This window comes from Falco punctatus (assembly GCF_963210335.1).
Source record: "Falco punctatus genome assembly, chromosome: 3".
In the NCBI taxonomy this organism is placed as follows: Eukaryota; Metazoa; Chordata; class Aves; order Falconiformes; family Falconidae; genus Falco; species Falco punctatus.
The window spans coordinates 95772183-95795930 of NC_137582.1; the positions used below are offsets into that span (position 1 = coordinate 95772183).

At 37.1% G+C, this 23748-nt stretch overlaps 1 protein-coding gene across 7 annotated transcripts in view; it reads right to left on the bottom strand.

Moving 5' to 3' along the window:
* Nucleotides 1-217: 217 nt before the first annotated feature.
* The window catches only part of MAK (male germ cell associated kinase), a 33616-nt gene continuing 10085 nt past the window's right edge, over nucleotides 218-23748 (bottom strand). For 5 of the 7 annotated variants that reach the window (XM_080379406.1, XM_080379408.1, XM_080379407.1 and 2 more), the window contains 10 exons: nucleotides 22152-22284; nucleotides 21888-22059; nucleotides 17386-17553; nucleotides 15272-15589; nucleotides 14039-14229; nucleotides 13371-13501; nucleotides 11565-11693; nucleotides 9601-9675; nucleotides 6734-6862; nucleotides 218-3523 (listed from right to left, as the gene is read on the bottom strand). In XM_080379406.1, the coding sequence (XP_080235532.1) occupies nucleotides 3369-3523; nucleotides 6734-6862; nucleotides 9601-9675; nucleotides 11565-11693; nucleotides 13371-13501; nucleotides 14039-14229; nucleotides 15272-15589; nucleotides 17386-17553; nucleotides 21888-22059; nucleotides 22152-22284 (1601 nt within the window). In that variant the 3' untranslated portion in view covers nucleotides 218-3368. Of the gene's footprint in view, nucleotides 3524-6733; nucleotides 6863-8792; nucleotides 9484-9600; nucleotides 9676-11564; nucleotides 11694-13370; nucleotides 13502-14038; nucleotides 14230-15271; nucleotides 15590-17385; nucleotides 17554-21887; nucleotides 22060-22151; nucleotides 22285-23748 lie in introns of those variants that run through there. The other 2 variants (XM_080379410.1, XM_080379411.1) reach the window with 2 other exon arrangements.

The window sequence follows — 23748 nt, forward strand, 5'->3', positions numbered from 1 at the left end:
ATTTTTTCTTTCATCGTTCATCTGGATTGATACAGTTTGGTGCCTTTCCCACAGGATGTCTGGATATATTTTGCAAATGTGAATTGGATAAATAATCTCTATTCCATTCCCTGAATTTAATGACTTGTAAATATAAAAATCCCTTGAACTGTGTGGAGGTATAGAGAACAAAAGCATACAGACTGCATATTCAGACAAGTGTTATACTTGAGGTTTGTTTTGGTTTTGTTTTTTTTTTTTTTTTCCTGAGAGGGATCATATATTTAAGATTTGAAAAATGCTCTATGAAAGTTTATTTAAAGATTGAATGGTTCAGTTGATTCTCTTAATGCCTGAAAGAATTCTAAATATAAACCTCAGGGATCAAGGTCAAGCCAGGATGCCAGGTCAGGCAGGTTGGGTTCCAGATCAGCAGGGACGCTGCCAGGCACAGCTCCAGCAAGGGCGAGGGTCTCAGCAGCATTCCCAGGCCACGCAACTTGGGTCAGCGCTGACTTGAGCACAGGCAGCAAGATCTCTTGTGGGGGAACTGTACTCTGGGCTTTTTCCGAGCGCCCTCATTCATCATCCTGCAGAGTTCGGCTCAGTGTGCTCACTCATATTTACTTTTCCCTCTTGCCTCCCTGCACAGAAGCAAGGGGTGCACAGGACAGCAGATGGTGTGTTTACAGATCATCCTTTTGAGTTCCTAAACCCAGGCCATGGACCCAGCATTGGTGGGCAGGTGTCTGAATGTCTTTGCTCTAGCTGGGAAGGGTAAATAAGCCAGACATTAGCATGTAAGACACTTTAACTACTGGACAGGTTATTTGCCTCTTCATACTGCTTTTGAAGCAGTTACTTTCTGTGGAAGTAAAGCACAAATATAAATGCATTTCCTGCAATAAACTGAGAATAGCCGCAATCCTGCAGTTTTCTAATTGTATAATGCTGGTCTCAAATCAGGTAACTTGCAAATTTGGCTGCAATTGTCTTTAATAAAGGCAATAGGAAGCATGGAATTCGACTAGTAAGCTTTTAAACTCAGAGACCAAAGTGTTAAGCCTTGCTGCTGTTTCATGAGCTTTGGGAAGCAGCAGCTTGGACTGAGAATTTGTGGTGGAACTCGAGTTAACACTTCCCATGTTGAGGAGAAACAGTAGCACTCCAGACGAAGGAAGGAGAGGAGAGCTTTAGCCTTTGATACTTGTTACCTCCTTGGAATTTATCAGCATATACTAATTGTCTGAAGCATTAGCTGATGGCATTTCTGCACTAACAGTTCAATGTGTATCAATGAATCAGAGTTAAAACTACTGTACAAAGCCTATTAGCCTCTTATTACTGTTTTTTCTTGCTGTGTGCAAGGAGATTTTTTTAACACTTGTCATGCTTTGATTATGGACAAGTAAAGGCTGTTATTTATGTCAAAGCTCTTTCAATGTCATTAGCATATGGTAAGGACAGCATGTTTCTTCTAGACATATTTAGTGCCATAAATAATACCTATTTATTTTTCTGCTCTAGGAAAGGTGAGACATGGACAGATGTGCTATGGACACATTATTAATTAATTCCTTGACCAGACTCCTGATTTTAGCTAAGTCACTAGCATCTTGTACTGGAGATGAGTGAATCATTTCTCTCTCTCTCTTTTTTTTTTTTTTTAATTATAAAATCAGTGCATTTACATCTGTTAGAGAAAGTCTGAGGTTGTCCTTCACAGCCAGTTACAGACCTATTCTACAGATAAATTAAGATGCACTTAAATGACACAGGGGCATCTGTTAGTACTAAGCGAATGACAAATACTTAAGCCTAGACCAATGGCAATTGAATTAAACTCACTAGTGCATTAGTAACCACAAATCCCTATCCCTATATAGCTCTTCCAGTATTAAAGTAGTATTTTCTTTAGGAGAAATTTTTATAACAATATATTTTACTTTTTAGTACAACTGTTCTAGATTAAATTGATTTCCAGTAAGCTAACATAACCCATATATTAGGCACATTAGGTCAACAACAGGAATTTATATTTTTATATGCAGTTATAAAAGCCATACAAATACATCTCTTTTTTACAATGCTTAAAGTAATCATTAACAGCTTTACATCTTCAAAGAACATAGTCATTTTGTACTTTAAAATGGCAGGTTTAATGTAACTGCTAACTCTAAAGCATCTATTCTAAATGCAGTTGTTACCAGAAGTACCCTAGCTCAACATCCTAAAAGCAATTTATTGTACATTGCAAAGTCCTTTGCAGGCTATTACTATAAAACTTAGCACAGAAGCCAGGGAGAGTACTGAACAAGCATATAAACAGTGAGGTATTGCATTATTAAAGTTTGTGTGTGTTTTCAGATACCTAAGTTGGCCTTTAAGGTCTAAACCATAAAGCAACGTCTTTGAAGAACAGCCCAATATCCTTCCTCACAGAGCTTATGCAACTTCTGTAGTTTAGTTTGATCATCCAATAAAGACATGTAGAAAAAGGAGTTTAATGAAAATGTATGCCTTTTTGGCTAATTCCCCCTTAAAAATCACTGACAGTCTGCAGCGATTCAGGCTCCATAAAATGTCACTGTGCCACTCCCTTGACAGGACAGATATAAACCTCCACAGATCTTCAAGCAGAAATGGTCATAAATTCATTATAACAGCAGAACCGAACTTTTAGACTTCCTACAACTCTGTAAGTCTAGCATTCAGTACTTGTTCAGCTGTTTTCCAGTATTGCTGTATCATTCTATAGGCATATATATGGGCCAGATTTTTAGACCTTCCTTGTGCAGTATTTATCAGCGGATTGCTTATGTCCTGCTACAAGGAGGTCTCATTGCTATTATGAATAGTTGCACATTAGAGACCCTTAAGTAACTCTTAGGTACAAGTGAGTTCTGAAATCCTAGTAGGAGTGCGGTGTTCCTCACAAAGCCCGACCCGACCCATGCTTTCAGTCTCATCTTTCTGGTAAAGAACCAGCCTAATACCTGAAAGCCTGGTGCTGCTCCGCTTTAGCCCTGTTTCTAGCTGCTTGTGTACTTCAAGCATATGCCAAAAGTGGACGTTGCATTAGGTGAACAACCATAACAGATCTTTTAAGAGTATGAGGCTAGGAGATCCATATATAGAAAAGTGTTAAGTGAAATCTACTTCTCAGTAGTTTTGGCAATATATTTTATACAATACTTCAATAAATCCTACTTTATAGCCAGTATTTCATGTGGTATTACAAGTATTATACAGGTAATAGAACACAAGGTCTTTTTTTCTTCTTTACTGTTGCATAGTCTTAGGAAAAATTGGAAGAAATAGGCATTTCAGGTTTCCAGTGCAGGAGAACTGAACACAGCTTACATAATACCTATACAGGATGCCATTTTCTATCTGTTTCCTCCATATTTGGCCACCCAGTCTGTTCTTCCATGTATTGACTGAATTGTTGGTAGGCGAGTTAAAATATTCATGTTTTTTGTTGCTGAATTGAAAGGAGGACCTGGCAACTGAGCACGAGCAGCTTTGGTTTTCCATGAATAATCTGAAAGGAACAAGAACTCTGAATTAATTATGACTCAAAAGGTATTTCACTCCTTTACAAATAAAAGGACAAGAGCTTAAAGACGACTTGTGGTACTTAAGGATGCTAATACAGCAGGATGCTTTGGTCTCTGATATGCTGCCTATGCTTGTTTTCAGATAAGGTTAATGTTTCCTACGGTTTGTGTATCTTATGAGTAATTTTCATCTACTGCATACTTGTTTCACAACAGTCCCTTGAGAAAACATTGACACTGAAATTTAGATGCGTATGTCTACAGCTCTGTATCTCCTATTACAAAACTGCTACAGAATGGAAGTGTTCTTTCCTCGATCTCAGTATGCAATTATAACATTGATAAACTTATTAAGACCCAAAAAGCCTAGACTGAAGGACAGCTTCTGGAGATCCTCTTGTTCCTTTTGAGATTTCATGTCTTTTATTCCCCTACTACTTAGCTGAAAACTCCTTGTATATCTGGTGGTGAGTCCTCTTTATCTCCACTTCCTGTTTCTCTATTAATTTTGGAAGATGTTCCAAGTCTGCATGGTTTTTTTATCCCTTAATATTGACATCCACCTGGTCTCAAGCACTGGGAATAGTACACTACTGCATTTCCAGCCTTCCGACTCAGATTTCCCATTTCTGCATTTCAGATAGTTATTACTTCCTCAAGCTTCATGTGATTAAGGTAACTGCCCTGCTGTGGGGGCTGACAGCTCATGGTTTTCTTCATGTTCATCACCAATTCTGCCATTTTTCCAGTCCTTTAAAGTCGGTCATTTGGGACCTTTCTTATCCAGACTCCTGCTATACCTTACATTGTTTCCTTAGTATTCCATTCCTAAAGTATATCTTGCCCCTCCATTCCTGCTTTTGTAGTTTAGTCTTCTTTTATTAGGTATTATTGGTACATTAAAATAATTTTTTTCTCTGTGTGTGCCTATTTATCATTCTGTTTCTCATGGAAAACCACCTATCTTTGGTGGTATTTTTCAACAGTGTGTTGAACCCATTAAGGAACAGGTGAGGATCAAGACATTTAAAAAAGAGGAATCTTAGGGAACTGAAACTGGGGGTCAGGTCTCCACCTCTTTAAAAACTAATATTGTTCCTTTGTACCGCAGGCTGGCATTCAATATCTTTCATCAGCAAGTACGATTCCAGCCTTCCCTCTCTTGGCAATGAAGGTCACTTTTTTTTTTTGCATCTTGGCATTTTCCTCAGCAAAACTTATCTTTTATACTACATTAAATTATTTAAATTATGGCATTAAAAAACTTAATAGAACAAATGAAGAGAGCAAAAACAATTGAAAGCACAACTTATTTCAGTTTGGATAATACAAAGCGTCACCAAAAATATTAATGTTCAAATATTGACAGATAGGAGATAAAACCTGCCATTTGCTTCATCCTTATCTCTCTTCCCATGCAAGTCTGCAGAGTTTAGGCTAAATGTGAGGGGTTTAAGCAATAGGATGCTTGCTCTTCTCCAGGACATGGAAGAATCTCTTAATTGACCTCCATCCGCCACCCTTTCTGACTTTTACTACACATTTTCCATTTCTAATTACAGATTAACAGTGAATTTATTTCCCTTTGGATCACCATACATAATTCCTTTTCATTCTCACTATTCACAGCAGTCTAGAGATAGTCGCAGATTTTATCCCTCTGTGAACTTCTTGATCCACACACTGTGACAAATCAAAACTCTCACTGTTGTGTTTCAGCAGTGAGTTGATAAGATAATGAAGTGCAGCTCCAGCCTTTCCTGGTGGGCTTCTGATCAACTCAGACTCAGAATACGAATACTTCTAAGCATATTTTATACATGTACCATGTCCTTCCTTCCCTCCCTCCCACATCCTCAGAAGTCACTTGCAAGTTCTTAAGGGGAACAGGTAACTCAAAAGAGCAAGTCAGCAAAAAGGCAACATTATTAAGCAGGACCGTATCAGACTGGTCTGCCATAGGCCCTTTAGTTAATTCACAATTAGTTTAGGGCCTTGCTATTTCCTCTGAAGTAACTGGAGAAGTGTGCTGTTTGGTTTGGACCTAAATCTTCACTCACAAGCCAGTTTCTCCTGCATCCTGAGCACTTTCACTCATCTTCTCTGAATCAGAATCTTACCAACAGAGGGTGCTCAGAATGTCATCCTCACTCTAGAAAATCCACGGTAACAGTTACATTCAGAACAGATTTCACATAGATTTTAACTGATGAATGGAACAATCTTTTAATGTGTTTGGTCACGTAACTTACAGCTACATCATGACTGTATCATATCTATTAAGGTACCACTTGCCTTCTCTTCTGGCTTTTACCTTCTATAATGTAGCAACATCAAAAGTTTCACTTCACAAAGCACCCTTGTGATATCTCATAGGTACAAGAGTAGTGTCACTTCAGTACCCACAGATGTGTACAGCCAACACAGTGAGACGAATATAGTGAAAAACTCCCTTACATGACCACTGCAGAAACCACAGGCCAACTAGATAGGGCCAGCAAATAAGGGAGAAAATAATTTTAGTTTACTGCTTATACCATATCTATAACATTATTTGTGACTTTACTAAGTAACTTAATGAAGGTCTTTGCCTTTTTTGAAATTTTTGAGGTCACCGCAAGCATGGATCAGCATCATTCAGTTGCATTAAGTGACATCAAACTGATTAAAGACCCACACACGACAGCCCCAAGCTACACCAAAGCCACTGTTAAGAAAATTCCTTCAAATCCACTCAAACATAAGGCTTTTTAAAAACTTGAATGTATTTATTTTTCATACTTACCAGTTGGGTGACTGTATCAATTCCTACTAGCTCATGAATAATGAATTTATATTTGTGTCCAATCTACATGACCATTTACACCAGAGATGTGGAGGTACATATTTTTACGATTCTGCTTAGCCCTTCACCGCTGGTGAACAGGATTTTAGCAAACGGTCCAAACCTTCTAGAATTACAAAAGGTTTGCACCCTTCTCTTTGACCTAACAAAATAGTAGCAATAGTTTCTCTAGTTGTCAGGACTGCCTCTAGACAACTACACTGAATTAATTTATGTTAAGAACACTTTATGCCCAAGAATTTTACTTCAAAAACTTGAGGAAAACCTTACTAAGGCCTTTAAATCTTTTAGGATGCATGGGAAACAAACATTCTGCCTCAGCTATGTATGGTAAAAGGATGTTTCTTACCTGATACAGGTGCACCAAGAGGAGCTAGTTGTATCCGTTGTCCTGCTGATCCAACTTCTTTTTTATGAAAGGAAGGGGTATATACTCCTGATGGGTTGTAAGCTGCACCACTTACAAAGCCAGGATTTCCTGTGGATATTACACAGAGTTTTAGTATTTCCAGCTGTAGTCAGGAAACTTTGCCTACTTTTTATAGTCCCTTGAAAATATATTTGCAGTACCACAAAAGTACTAAGTATGAGTGTTCTTTAAGGACTGCCCAGTGCTTGTCAGTTGAAAAAGAGTACATATTAATTCTCTGCTTTGTATATTAGTTGGACCCTTTACAGCACTTGACAGACTTGCCAAGTTGCAGATCCAGCACATCTGATCTGCACTTCAGCTGGAATAAAGACAACAGAGCAGGATGAACATTTCATTAGTACTTTCATTAAACTTAGACCACATAGAAAAGTTTACACTGAGTTTCAGAGAAAGGCAGGGTCTTACCTTTTACTTACAGCTACCTACTTTACTGGAAGCTGGTTTAAGCACTTCAGTATTTGAGAACTAGTATTTAAAATCTTGTGCTCAGCATGTTCAGCCTAAATCTATCTAAAATAATGGAACCAAACTTCTCTTGCAGGAAGTGGCGCACCACCTGAAGTTGACTTTGCCAGTTCCACAGTTAACGGCTTGCTGTAAAAGTCAGACCCTCTTTCTTTAACCCTGGCTATAATTCTATTATACCTGCTTTTGGTCCAGATTCTTCTTTAAAGCAGTGCTACCTTGGGAAGGTTCATGTAACCATCCTCATTTGGAAGCTGAGAAACATTGTGCATTTACACACAAAATTAGTACTGAAATTGTTGTCCAATGGAAGAGGAATCTGTTACAATACTTAGACTCTCTGCTCCAAGAAAATTTCTTATCTACATCTGTCATCATTTGGGACAGTGTTAAGACTGTGCTGGCACAATGTCCAGAGAGAAATGCTCTTCTTTAGTGGTGTGCTTCAGTAGTATTAAATTTGTGAACTACAAGGCCATACACAGTAGTTTTAATTTGACCTTTATCAACTGTGAGCATTTTTATCTTATTAATATTCAGCATGGTTTCAATGGTAGTTGCAGTAAAGCACACAATATAGGATTTGACAGTTTTTCTATTTCCTAAATCTCTGGCCTCTACGTAATCCCAAAATTTTCCTCTTCACACAAATGCTCCCAAGTCCTCTGTGGTAATTTCAGAGCTCAGAGCAGTGGATCTATAAGCTGCAAAACTGGTCATCTACAAACCCCAAAAGGTATCTTCAGCTAATTACAGCTGTGTTGGGTCACTGCATACCTCCCTGTTGAGAAGCACTAACAAAAAGCATTCAACTAATTCAGTTTTGTAAAGTCTCCCCAAACTGTCACTTCTTTCAGTTTTGCAAATAGTTGGGTCTCCATGTGGCTCCCCTGTGTCCAGTTGATGCCGCTCTCCAGCACAGTAAAGAATGACACAGAAGTCCTGGTGAAAAATACAACTTTAATAAAGTATTCTAATAAAATTTAACTTTCTTGTAGTCTTTAAGTTGTTCTTCCTTTTCAGGAATCTGCCTGAAAAACAAAACAACACCGTTTTAGTGGTTTGTCCCCCTGCCTGCGCACCTACACACACATTCTCTTATTCCTCCAGTTCCTAATTATTTCACTCCGACAGCTTGGTAGCATTCTTTAAAATTCTGAGGTCTGAAAATAAGCACATGACAGGCCTCAATTAATACAACATCAAAAAGACTACTTCTGTCTGCTTCTTATTTACAGCTTAGCAAAGCTGCCTATCTGACAAAAATTGCTCAACCATTTTTTGGTTCTCCTTACCCCTTAGTGTCCAATGTCCTTTATGAACCTTTCTGCAAGACATGGTAGAGGGCAGCCAGGAGGAGCAGTCTGGGTGAAACAGAGGGGTCTGGAGGGGTGATTTTTTTTTCGGTTGGATAAGAACAATGAAGGACGAGGGGAAAAAAAAAGTTAATATAAAATAACAGAGTAACTACAAATATAAAAAAATCCTATTGAAAAGCACAGTTCCTTACCTCTGGCCACCGCTGTACAAAAGAAGGGGTTCTTGCTACAGCAGTATTCATCCATCAGGGATCCAGGAGGTCCGGCAGCAGGTGTACAGGCAAGCACTCATGGCCACAATGCCAGCAAGTGTGAGCGTGGCCCAGGCCATACCCCCTACCTCAAACAACACATACCTCATTATTCATGAAGGATAAAGTCACAGAATCATTTGAGCGGGGTAGTGAGTTCAAAAAACCCTATGAACAGTTGCAATAAGACATATCACACAGGCAGGACACATCACAGAGGCCAGAAACTGAGGGAGAGGTGATAAAGTCCAGCAGCTTTACAGTGCTCGCAGCAAACTGTGTTTAGACACAGACTCGTCTGCCTGGAAACCTGTTTCCACCCTTTTACTCTAAGGTAACTCCACCAAAATCTATACAATCACAGTGCTGTAAAATCAGTGCAACAGGGAATCAGAATGCAGTCAATGGTGCAAGTCCCAAGTGCTGTTACGAACAAGCAGTCCTTCAGGAGAGACATATGTGCTGCTGCTTTAGGATTGCTTCTTCACCATTATCCAGCAGCAGTGTAGTGACATGCTGTGGATTATAATTAGGGTAATAAAATATTCTCTGTCTTTTAAAGTACAGTAAGTGCCAAGATTCCAGAAGAAGTCACAATGAAGACAGCAAGGTTTGACAAACCAGATTACAACTGCAAATTAAGTACACGATCATCAGGAATCTGTGTTATAAGTGCAATTTTTACACAAAAATGTAAAACATAAATAGGAAATGTACAAAGAACTAGGCTACAGTTGCTATGAATTACCTTTTGGATCCTCTAATTTTTCATTCAACCTTTCTTTGCATGATAGCTTTTCAATAGGCATAATTAAGTTCTCATCTGTAGACAAGGAAAATGAGAGGAAGAAAAAGATGGAAAGACAGAACTTCAGAAAAAGTGTATGAAGAACCTGGCTAGATGATGTGAAAGAAATGAGGGAAAACAAAGCAAGAAAGGTATCTGACATGCTTGTAACTATAATGTCTCCTTCCTGTGTTTTCTCAAGCAGGAAATGTTACTCTAACAACTTATTTTACAAAGTATTTTCTAATAATGGAATAAAGTGTGGTTTACCAACAATGCAATCACATTGCAGTCACACAAATACATAAATCACAAGTTTAAGCACTCAGGCGTATCTGCAAAGTTGACTGAGCATAACCTTACAATTCTTCATAAATAAAGCATTTGTAACTATTTGGTCTTATCTTATTTCACCTTAGGGCAATGTTTGGATGACAAAAAAAAAGCAGCATGTAAAGAAACTAAACATAGTTATTTAAACAGTAAACAGCACAGTGTCAACTTTCAATTCTGTCAATATGAAAAAAGAAAACATATATAATTTACATGTGTTGTATTTCTTTGATCGGTGCTGCAGCTATCCTGGTTTCATGTGTGTCTGTCTTAAATGTTGCCTCCCCAGTATACGAAACACAACATGCAATTAAGATACTGATGGAAATAATGGCAAGTATTTTCAAACACAGAAAATAACCAGTTTTAGGTTTTTTTTTCTTTAACCTTTTGGTAGATACCCAAGGTAGGCCAGTAAGACAACAGCCGGATTTTTACCATTAGCATTCATCTTAATTTTATTTTCAGTGCAATTCAGTATGTAGGTGGTTAGCTTATTGATGCATACTTTTGGAAACAGCTCTTCGCCTTTTTGTGCCTAATTCCCTTCCAAGACTATTTTCTGAATACGTAATTAATTCTGAGGCACTCACTATATTTTGGAAAACAACAAGGTACATAAGATCATTGCTTAAAAAAGTCTGTTCTATTTCATCAAAATTCTGGTAGGTGCTGTTATTTTTTCCCTTCCTCAAATCTTTCACATAACTTCAGATGAACAACTTACAGCTCACCTGACTTTCAGAGGGAAAACCTGGTTTGTTGACACTGCAGAACGGCTACTGAAGTGCTATTAAAAAGGGGTGCAGCATGTGCATGGAAACAAACCTTCTAAAGTTCCTTCTGTAGAAGCATGTGAGGTGGTTTACTAGCATTACAGTATTTGGGAGTGACTCATGCTAGCTAGGCAATGGCTGCAAAGTTGTTAAGAAGCTAACCTCCCCTTAACGGGGTGATGGACCATGTACTTAAAGTACAGGGCTTGGTGGTCAGAAGACAGATTTTAATCTTGAGTGTGATGCTTTCCTCAGTGAAATCTTAGATAAGCCATTTAACCAGTCTTAGTGTTCACCCTATAAAATGCTGGTAACAGTGCTCTTCACAAAACCTAGTACCAAAAGGCACCTTACCACAAGTTCCTTGCTGAAAATAAGGGGACTTTTCATACTGCAAAGCATTTAGGACAAGACTAGCAGATTGTTAAAAGACCTGTTTAGAATATTAGGCAGCACTTTTATCAAATTAGCACATCACCCACCATCTTGTTTTCAGACTTGAGGCTGCTGTTTGACAGTTCCACAGCACGCTGATCAGGCAGTAAGGAGGTCAAACTATTTGCTTGAATTAAGACAGTAACATAGTGGTCTAAGAGGATTATGGACAAAATATATCTTGACAGAATTTTGCAATAGGGGCTGCTCTATACTGTATGTTCTGAAAGCAAAATATTTAGTTTACATATGAAAAAGATACTTTAAGAGTCTATCGTTAAAACAAACAAACAAGTTAGCCTAGAAGCTAAGCCTGACAACAGAAGTTAAACCAGATGGTCTTATGAGACATAACGTGACCACTTTTAATTACCCTTTTACCTGTAGTATTTCTGTTGAAAGTCACTCCTCCAGCGCGTGCCAGTGGTTTAGAAAACAACTGGTTGTTCCAGCTTCCATGTGATCCTTCCTTATTTACTGCTGCTAAAGAGACACTCTTAGGATTTACACCTTTAGAAAACAAATTATGGAAAATGCTATAAATAGCAATTTTCAAATGTAATTCAATCAATGAAAAATGGACAGTTCTAGAACAGCAAACCAACACTGAATTATTTGTGGCATAACATAAACATCACTAATGTAAAAGAACAATGTCCACCGGTTAGGGTAGTTTTTTCAGCCAAACCATGAATACCAGAGACACTGATATAAGAATTCTCTTAATTCATCCAAGTCAACTTTTACAAGCCCTTTTAGTACAGGTGATTGGTTCCTATAAAACCATAATCTCATTATTGATAATTTCAACTCTCAAGCAATTAACACAAAAAAAGATACCTACCAAAACCTACGGCTCTACAGGCTGAAAATAAACTTTTTCCTCAGGGGTTAATTGAAAAAGTAGGAAAAAGAGGTTCTCATTACTTCAGCATGTTATGAGCACTACAAAAGTTAATGGGATTACACAGCATGAAAGCAGCTCCCAGATCTAGCGGTAACAGGAACTACAGTAAGATGGATAAATAACATATATGATTCTTTGAGCTATTACGCTCTTTAAGTACTGAAATTAATTAATTTTTACGTCTATGCTTTTCTCATTGAAAACTCTACTAAAACCAGAGAGACATTAGAAGCAGGCTTAGAAAAAGATAAGAAATACAGATGAACTTTCCATTTGTGTTACCTTTAGATAGGGAAGTGCCCCCCCTTTTTTTCTTTTGGACTTAAACTGTTGGAGTCTCTGGGCATCCTATTTAATATTCAAGAAATGATTTCATATTCAGAAGTCATCAATGGCCTAATGAACTCCTGGGAAATTCATGATACATTGTAACAAAAGAACTTGCCTGACAATCAGGAATTCCTCTGTGAGCCACTTAAATTCTGTGGATTACAGCAGAAGTCATGATACACTTATTGTAGTTGTGCAAACCATCATGGTATTAAAGAAAAGATACTAAGTGAGAACCCAAGGAAATAATATAATTATAGAAAATATTCAGAATACTAACTGCAGGAAACATTCCCTTTTCCTTCTCCTCCTTCCCATTCTTATTTCTAGCAATTACATAATTTCATGTTATTCTAGTAAAAACATCCAGATTTAGACTAAGCTATCTATTTATTTTTCAGGAGGATTACTGCCTTGGGAAGGGAAGTGAGTATGTGAATTCCTACCAATGTGAGTGGCTCATATTTCTAAACACTTTCTACCAAGAAGGGTAACCGTGCTCAGCAGAACTTTAAGTTCAAAAAACCCCAAACTTCCTGACACTGCAGAGCTGAGAACTACGCAATACATGGATATAGATACACATATGGGTAGTTTCTTTAGTCCTCAGATACACTTGCTTATGAGTCAATCAGGATATATTCCTAGGAATCCAAAAGATGTTGGATTCATATTACTGAGCATTTTGTATGTTACTGGTCATAAAAGAACCTGTGAACTTTCACGGTGTACAAAAGCAGCATTGGGCTCCCTTCTATGTTCACATAGCCAGGAACTTCCCCATCAATTGTGATGAGATACATTCTGGGAAAGGCATTTAGTCCAAAACTTGAAAATTTAGCCTGGCTATGAACAGTAAAATTATCCAGTATAAAATCTAAAGTTTAATTGTACTATACATAGATTGTTGACAGTTTCTATTTTCCGTATGTATTGACTTTTATCCTTACCAGGTAGATATCTTGATTGTCTTAGATAGTACTGTTTTGCTGATGCATTTGATCTTCCAGAATCGTTTCTCATCAGAACCTTGTTTTCCCCTCCTGGCTGAATACAGCATGAAGCTTTTGGTTCTGGCACACTGAAAAATCAAAATATTCAAACAAAGTGATCAACGATTGCAGCTCAGAATACCACAAGCTGACCCTAGCCTGAAAAGTAAAGTGCTCTTCTCTTATCCTACTTTCATCGGTAGAATTTATTCCCACAAAGTAACAGCCAGATCTCATATCTCATGAGAGTCTGAAGACAAAAGCACATCCGACACTATGGTATAAAAGCAAACGTAGATAACTGTGGCAGAACTTAGTACAAACCTTAACCCTCAAAGGAAATGAAATTACTATATCTGATTTTAGTAAAACACATAGTTTCTTCTATTCTATTCTAACACGACAAACAGCTAAATTATACAATGCCTGAAACCAAATTTGATTCAGTTTGGATATAGCGGTGCTATAAAACCAACCCCACACCCAAAGCTAGTCTGCTCATACAGCTCTTGGCGTTCTTGCACAATTTTGGTGACTTAAATTGTAGCAGATTCGTCTCAATCAGTCTATAAACCTACTGAACACCGTTTACTAAAAAGGTGTGATTCTATAATTATAAGACTTACCTAAAAAGACATTCCTTGGTTTTCTTTTCTTTTAGCAGTGCAATGCTAGGCTTCTTTGAACATGAAATTCCAAACTCAGTGTCATCAAAGTCATCCAAGCTATCCACAGCCTTAATCAAAGTCTGACCCCATCGTCTTCTGCAGCTTTTAGGACCTAATGCACCATTCTGAGGGCCACTAGCTGCTTGTTTCTATTTTAAATAGTAAAACAAAGCATCAACTAAATTCTAAAATGTTATACTTTGTACCTAGTTCACTTCCTGACTACTGCTTAAGAATTTTGAGAGAGTTTTTCCCATTCTGTTGTGCCTATTTTGGTCATAGTCTCAGAATGATCTGAAGCACAAAACATAACAGTAATGCCAGCAGGTATTTTGAGTGTAGTTCTTTTGGACTGTCATCCTTAAATCGCTCAAATCTACTTGAAATAGTGAAGTCAATGTTCTATTTGCAGATCCAGTTCAGTGCTCAGCCTCTACTACTGGTATCTTGCGGAATTCATGCTCTCAACAGTGGTAGATGAACTGTCAAGAAGTAGGGCACAGTGGTGCAGAACATTCACAGCAATCACACTCAGGGTTTAGGAGTGTCAGTTGCTGTAGCCCCAAAGTAAATACACCAAATAAAAGAAGTTAGTCAGGCTTTTCCTTAATGTTCTCTTCCAAAGAAATCACTAGATTTTAAAATTGTCCTTTCATTGGACTATGGTTTGCTTTCAGGTATTTTCTGAATACCTATTAACATACTTCATACTGTAGTTCAGCAAGTGTAAGCGGAAAGCAAAATGAAGACTATAAATCAAAGTTCAATATTCATCTTGCTAAAAATCTTACACATTGAATTCTTATAAGCATCGGAATTAGATGAATTTTCTTGGGTATTTTCCTGCTTGAGGCAAGCGAAGTTCTCCCTTTTCACTTGTCTATTATATATTGCCAATATTTTTGTGAACTGTTTCTCAAAGGTCAATAAATGATAGCTGTTGTAACTACATTACCGCATAAGCATTTCAGTTAAAAGCTATTGTAAACAAACACACATTGTTGTTACAAGCAATCTAGTCTTCTGCATTGCTGCAAAATTTCACTACGTGGCAAGTTATATCCTTCATTAGTCTCCAATTACCTACCTGTACTTCCTCTAGTGAAAAGTATGATGACTTTCAAGGGATCACCTCATTGAACGTAGTAAGAACTTTTAATAAAACCAACGTTTTTATTTAATACAACTTACTGGCGAGTTTTTATTGATGGCTGGAAAAAATGGTTGTGCTTGTGGCTGCTGCTGTTTTGGTACTTGCTGGTTAGCTGTATTCTGAGGCAATTGAATTTGCTGGAGAGGCTGGTGGTTAAACTTTGACAGGGACTGTGACTGCGTTTTGTCAGGTACTTCAGGTGAAGACAGAGGTTCTGGCTTGGACACAACTTCCAGTTTAGGTAAAGCTGGCTTTGGCTCTGTTGGTTGAATTGGTTTAATAGGAGTCTGCTTCTCCAGGTACTGTGGAGGAGGTCCTAAAACTTGGCCAACTTGAAAGTAAGGATACTTCAAAGCCTGGAGAAGAAGATACAATGTACTAATGTTACTTCAAAAAGTTGATTTCACCAAGGATCTAAAAGCAGGTGTCTGAAGCATTTGAGCAAACCCTTCAGCACAGATGGATGCATAATGAAATCGTATGTAATCAGTGTGCATTGATAACTGTCAGTTCTTTTAAAAGTGTATTTTAAACAATTTAAACAATTCCCATCGTATAATTTAGTAAGATGCATCCACTTGTACATGTTACAGCAGTCACACCATTCCTTGCCCTCCTTTACTTCTCTGTTTTGTGGAATCTGTTTTGATGTGAATTTTACATTCAACACAGTTCTATATTCATGCAGTAATGAATTTCAATCTTAAAACAGGTAGTCTCCACTACCTTTACCACATGCTTTATTACATGTTTCCATTGCTAACTATGTTCCGGCAACTCAATGAGCAGTTTGCTGGTTTTTTTAATTGCAAAAACCCAGAAGTGTGATGATTGCCATTTAATATAATTGTATGGGTTTTACAATTAGGGGATATTAATGAGCAAAGTTTCTCCTTCATTTTCTTGTGACCAGCTTCACTGGTTTTGTTTTGCTTTGAAGTATGTTCACTGTACTTGCTGTGCCTTTACAGTGTTTATTAGGAAACTATGGTATCCATCTTCAGGCAGATGTATATTTCACTTTTTTTCCTCTGACCTTTTCATGTCCACCACTAGATGCACAGCAGAGACGTACTCTGCTAACACAGCTCCTCCTATGTCAAAACAACACACTGCTACTTCTGGGTACGATACTACTCTTTGTTAGTTCTCAAAGAGATGCTTTGCCTCAGCTGCACTTGTGAATTGCTGGCTTTGTACACATTTCCACATATATGCATTAAAGTCTCCCTTTTGGATGTGGATTACACAACTGGTGCAGCTGCTTCCTTGACAACTCACTTGGGCAAAAGCTGATTCTTTGCTTTCATAAAGCACCATGCAGTATTCTGTGTAGAGATTTATAGCACTAGACTACAGTTAGACCTCAGTGACTTTAACAATAGATATGCTTTATGAAGTGGGGAGAAATGCTTGCTCTGCTTGGTACCATCTGCTTAACCACTTCTGAATCACTTACGTTACATCTACCTAGGATAACTTGCAATATGTCCTTTTTCTTTCCTGTTTGTATTCCCCTTTTATACCTTCTAAATAGGATTGCAAGGACTGCACTAGGTATGAATACTAAAAAAACCCCAAAACAACAGTAGAGTGCAACCGTATTTGTTACTTGAAATACGATTTTTAAAAATAAACTTGGAGAAAACCTGTGACCTTTGGGACCTAATGGTATATTCTTCAAGAAGTTCTTTCCTTATCACATGATACAGTTTATGTCCAATCTCCAAGTAAAAATAATTCTTAGCTCTTTCACACTGCCTTCCATCCATAGCTTCACAAAAAGCAAAGCTTAATTCTCAGTATTTTCCTTTGTACAGATGGGGGAGGAAAAAGAAGGTGACAGAAGTGACTTATAGTTACAATTCAGGCAACTTGCAGCTCAGATTTTTCTCTATCCTGTACACAGAAGTATGTATGAATGTAACCATATAGAAGACAACATTGCAGAAATAACTAAAGACTTCGATGTCTGCTGAGCCAGGCTTAGAACTTTTGCTCCTCACTACTTAGTCTCATTCCCAAAGTGTTCAAAATGCAGAGATGTTTCTCTGGCCATTAGTATTATGGCAATCAATCTGGTTTTGTATCTACAACTTTTTAACAGTACAAGAAAATTCAGTCTTATACTTAATCATTCAGGTGCTCAGACCTGACTTGCCGTAGGTCTCTTCTTTGGATTCCAGTTCAGCATATCATTCATAAGCTGTATTGCTTCGCTGCTTGCATTTGGGATCAGAGTTTTTAAGCTTATAGGGACGCATTGTGGGAAACGGAAATTCATGGCAGAAGCAAGGTGGTGTCCTTCTGGCCAGTCACTCTGTTTCAAAGGAAAGAAAAATGAGTACCAAGAAAGAACAAAGAAGATGTATCTTTGAGGTATTAGATCAAATTTAATTTTATGCAGGTTGAGTCATGCTTGGTCTGTGCAGCTCCTCCCTATATAGTGGAAAACAGGCATTCCTGTTTTCCATTACAATTGTTACAACACCAGTGAATGCAGCATCAGTCTCCAATGGTAGTCCTGTAGGTCTCCTGTAGGTAAAGGTGGAACTATTATTGTGGATACCACACTTGGACATACTGTATCTGAAGGAGAAGGGAGTGCAGCAGTAACAGGAGCAGTATCAAACACCCCCTCTACTACAGAAATAAGTTCAAACAGCTGACTTCAACATGCCTTCTGTATGGCAGTAGCGGAGGTGAGGCCCTTCCACCCAGCATACCATGGTTGTGTAACCATGATGCAGCCTCTACAATATACCACTGATTCCACCACTGAGACATCCAAGGATTAAATTACAACTAGACATTATTACAACAGCAAAAAGCCATGACCACCAGATGAAAACTTTTCTTTGAGTGTTTAACTTTCCGGAAGGTAAACCCTGAAGTCCTTTGTTGCTTGATAATTCCATTGTTTGAATACAGAACCACAGAATTATCAAAGACCTTAAGAGATCATCTTGTCCATACCTTTGTCCCTTCCTGACAGGTATTAGTCTCAGAAGGATTCCAGTTTCTGGCACTCCACAACTGCTCTAAAAGAGCTTAATTCTCCTCAAGATTAGAAAAATGTAGAAAACCCTCATGTTTTACTTACTACTTACCTATGTAGTAAGTAGTATTTCTCTTACTACAATAAAAGACCACTGTTGAGTGTGCTATCATCCATGGATACCAAGGACTATTACTCTTTTCTCTCAAGAAAAGCCTTTTTATACATTAGAAGGTGTATTTCTTCTCCTTTCTGCCAGTCTTCCTTTGTGTAAGCTAAAGAAACCCAAACAATTGAATACCCAAGTCTAGGCTTTTTTTTTTTCTTCTCTGATTTTTCTCTCTGGAAAGGCAAAACTTTAAACTGGATATAATACAGCAAATGGAACAGAAAGATTAGTTCATGTGTCAGTGGACAATACTCCTTTCTCTGCACACTGGTATAGTATTTGTCTTTGTTGCAGCAAAATGCTGTTGACATACGATGCACTATATAGCTCCTACATCCTCTGCTGCAGGTATGTTTGCTGGATAGTTATCCACAGAGATTTATGTGGCTGATTATTCCTGCCTAAGTAGAGCACTCTACACACTGCTAATTTTTTTTTTCAAACCTACATCTCTAATTTTATAAACTCTGAATTCTAATATTGTTTTCTAACATACTCAATCCTTCCCAGCCTATCTAGCAGCTTAAGCAGTAAAATCTATCCTATCAGAAGGCCTTTAAATACATTTTTAAATTGCATCAGATGCAGAACCACTCATGAGTCCTATTCAATCTTTCATTTTGAATGAGAACCAGTAAGGCTTACTCTGTGACTAAGGCTTTCAAAACAGGTATGCACTTATCATGCGGTTTGTTTGTATAAATACGCTGATGAGAATATTACGAGGGACAGCATCAGAAACCTTACTGAAGGCAATGTATGATATTAATGCTTCTCCTCTATCCACAAAGCTTGTTACACTGCTACAGGAGTAAATTGGATTGATTTGATAGGATTTGATCTTAAAATACCATGTTAGCTATTGCTCATCTTTTTATGTACAACAGCTTTAGCTCCGTTAACACAGTCTATGGTAATCAAAGAAAACTCAAAATATAATTATAAACCACGTCTGGTTAAAATAAGTCTCAAGACTTCAAGTAACTTTCTATTACACCTCAGAGAATAATTTGTTCATTTAAATTAATGGAGATGGACTCTTCTCTCCTCTGCTGCATCTCTCTCCTTTATTGGAGTTGGTGACATTCTGTCTGCCAGAGGTACTGACAAAGAAATTATTTAGAACCAAGTAGCAAGGGCTGCATGTTGAACTGGTGAACTGCAGGGATAGGGTGAAAATAGTACAAGTCAAAAAATGAAAAATAAATTTAAATTTCTAATTAAAAAAAAGAATTTGAAATTAGAGTGCCACTTCCAACCTTCAACTAATGAAAATGCATTTCATTGATCTTTCCTTTTCAGATTGTCATCAGTTTTTTCATTAAATTGGTGTACTAGAAGTGCACCATCACTGCCAGTACTTGAATGGTACAACATTTTATAAATAAAGCAACTTCATTTATAAAATAAAGCAAAATAGTTGCCTGTCACTATTTAAAAAACCCAAAATCACAGAAGTCATTAGTATGGTAGTATAGACTTAAACAAAGGAAGGCAAATTGGAATGAATATAGCTTCTAGGCATAATTCCTGTAATTCCTTATTGCAGGATAATGCAATAAATGAAAATGCATGTCTGAAAAAAATACTATTTGTAGAACTATCTGCAAAACCAGACTATTAAAATAACTACTTGTTTTTCAGAATGCAGAACAGTACTTCACTTGTTATAAATGCATCATTTGTTGTGATAATTCCTATCATAATATTTAAGTACTCTTCTTACACAGCAATCTCCCTGAAGAATGCCTTAGCATTGTTGTAAAGGGATAAAATTCCCTAGTCTGCCCAGCAGATGACAGGGACACAAAGGAACTAATCGCAGTGTCCTGATCCTTCGAGGGCTGACTGGCAGTGTCTCTAACCCTTTAGAAGACACTTTAAGTCTTTATAAGAGGGTACAGTTCTCTCTGAAATACTCAGCTGGCAATGCTCCCTCTTTCCCAAGCAATGAGCTTGCTAGTCAGGGAATGACAGAGTATAAAGTCATGATTTGCTTCTGTAAACTGCTTCTAAGGTTACAGAAAAACCACAGCAGTCAACTCAGCACTGCTCGGCTACTTACACACAGTGAAAAATTTCTCTCTGATCTCCCTGCACTTCCAGAACTTGTTTATGCTATACGCTGAAAATGTTCCAGAAGCTAGTATGTTGACATCTTTCACAGATACTCTTAATATACATCTAAAGGTTCTTCTTACTATCCAAGACTCGTGAGCTGCTTAAGAAACTTAACATCTGTGTTTCAAAACTCATGTCTTAAAACACTGCTCATATTACACATTTCTGATGTACAATTGTCATAGCAAGCACTGTTTTACAAACCATAGCAATTTCTCACTTAGACCTCTAGACTCAGTTTTCACTTCCACAACGTATCATCTATAACTCTCAACCTATGACATTCTACTCTCTGCTCTGTCATGAGTTTGCACCTGTTTCTCAGTATGTTCTCTTGGATTTCTTCCCACCACTTCCAGCTCTGCATGTTCCTAGCTAAGCTTAATCTATTTCGGTTTTAAGTTTTCTGTTCCACACTTCTCTGTTTATAACAGCTCCTTTACTGAACAAGAATTAGGATATACTTTATATCAGTAGAACGCTAATGAAATTGATGTTTTTATCTCCCACCCTTAGGTCTTCCAGATCTAAAGACTGTTGAGTCAGTTATTTCACCAAGTTCTGTTTGTGCCCATGAAGTACCTCATACATGTCGGCCACCTCCTACCATATTCTACAAAAAATACTTATATGGTGGTCTTCCAGTTCATTCAAAGTTTTGAAGGTAAGCTTATTCTTTTCTTGCATGATCACATACCATTTGCTAAAACAGCTTTTAAAATGAAGTAAATATAATTGCACACATTTTTTATATGCTCTACCCAAACTTTCCTTGTATTTTTAAATAGTACTTAGCCTGTACAGAAAACACTTGAAAAGAACTGTTTCCTCTCTAAAATACTGCACATTTCTTTTCCATTACTTTTCATTGCTAATAATATTTATGAGAGATCTGTGTTTGAGATCTAGTGTTTCCTTTATGCTTTAAAAATAAGAAAAGCATAATTTGTCTTATTTATGGTATCTCCTACAAGGTCCAAATTCTGGGTGCCAGCCTAGAAGAATTACACTTTCAGGAAAGGAAAACAAATTGGCTGTGGCAAAATTAAATCCTAGGAAACTTCTGATTTTCTTTCTCATATGCATAACTTTAAATAACTAAATTAAACAATTTTATCTGGCTTTCAAAGGAGGCTGCACATAATGGTATGATATACAACAGATGCTAATGTACAGCAAAAGACTAGCATTGCATACCTTAATGGAAACTTAAAAGAAATACAGTGGAAAAACCCTCAAGTCTGCAGGAAACTTACAAGACAGTAATTTATATGTTCATTCCAAGACAGAGAAAAAATTCAATGTTTTATAAAAGATATAACTTTCTTTTTTTAAATACAATTGTGTGAGTTTTTCTATGTTTTACCTTCTTTGGAGTCCCTAATACTTGGCAAATTTTGAAGATTTCATCTACTTCACTTGTGCCTGGGAAAAGGGGTCTTAGTGTGTATAATTCAGCCATTATGCTGCCAACTGCCCACATATCAATGGGTGAGCTATAGATAGACGATCTTAGCAAAACTTCAGGAGCACGGTACCTATCGCAGATGGGAAGAAATGACAGATCAATTAAAATGGTAAGAGAACAGTAACTAGTTAAGATAATGTATTAAATTCTTAATATACTTACCACCTGGTAGAAACATAATCTGTATAAGGTGGCTGAGATCTTAGTTCTCTAGCCAACCCAAAATCTGCTATTTTCACAAGTTCTGGTCCAATACAGAGAAGGTTTTCAGGCTTCATATCTCTATGAAAAAACCCTATAGAAGACAAGACAGAAGAGCAAATTATTGTGTCATCACTTCTTAAACAGCAACCTCTGTTCTGTTAGAGTAATCCAGAATTTGCTGTGGGGTGTTTTTTAAAAAAATATAGCTTTTTTTTTTTTAAAAAAAAATCAACATAAAAGAATGGTAACCCTCTCCCAAACAAGCACACACATTTTCCCTCCAGTGATTATTACACCAAGTGTTCTTAAATTAACAAATGTAAACTGTCATTAACACACTAAGGAAAATGAATTGGCTCTTGCAGCACTATCAAATAGCAAATCAATTTCAGAATGAAATCTTTTGCAAAAACTACAACTGCTTTGTCAGTTTTGGATAATGGAAAATTGAGTATCTGACACACTTAGCTGATATATACAATTCCTTGAACGACTTTTAACAACAATTTGCAGACACAGACATATAAAAGCTATCAAAATTCCGCTCAGGAATGGTAGTATTACTAATGCAGGCACATAAAGTTTCTTTAATGCTTGCTGTTGGCTTGAGCACCTATATACCTCGACAGTAGTTAAGCTGCTAAGCAAATCAATTCTGCAGTTTAATTGGTACACACGATCTGTTATAATTAAATCAAATCAAAATTCACTTGCTACAATAAAACATTTGATTTCTGCATGCAGAAACTGACAACCACTGTAAGAAATTGGCTGAAATTACTACAGTGAAATGTAAATGTTCAAATTTATCACACCTATCATTCCCAAACACTTATGGTCAAAACAAAATATTAATATTGTAACTTAAAAATGCCAGTTTTTCTTAAATTCTGATTTTCTCCCTTATTTCATGTAGAAATAAAGAAGGAAAAGAGGATGCTAATAATCAGAGAACAGTATATGATCTTGATCAGAAAGACAAGAAATAGCAATTTCTGGGTATTTGATAATACCGAAAAGAATTAATTACTTATTTGAATGCATGAACAGGCCTCACCAGGGTACATGAAAGCCAATCAGAGATCACTGGGAACATCGTTTCTTTTTTCATTTTCAGCTAATATTTTATTGTCTTTGGAAAGTTTTAAGGATCCCAATGTGATGTGAAGGACAAGTACAAAATAAAGGAGTTAAGCAGGAGAGCAAATTACTACTTTTTTTAATGCAAAGGAGCTTAATACCAGTATTTCAGAATGCAGTTTGCAGACAGATATTAAACATGAGCATTAAAAGTTTTGTAAACACTTTTTGTTGTTGTGAGCACACAGTACCTCTTATTTAGACTGTGCTTGTTCCTAGAAAAATCCCTTCTCTTGAAATATTTAAGTCCAGGTTGTATTTGATAATGAGACTGTTTGAATTTCTTAGTGAAGAAGTTATTTTAATGGCTTTTTTAGATGTAGGGTATCATATTAGTTATATATAGTATCTCAAGACAGGAGAAACTGCCACCTTTAACATATCAATGTTCCTTAAATAGATCTTTTTTAGATAA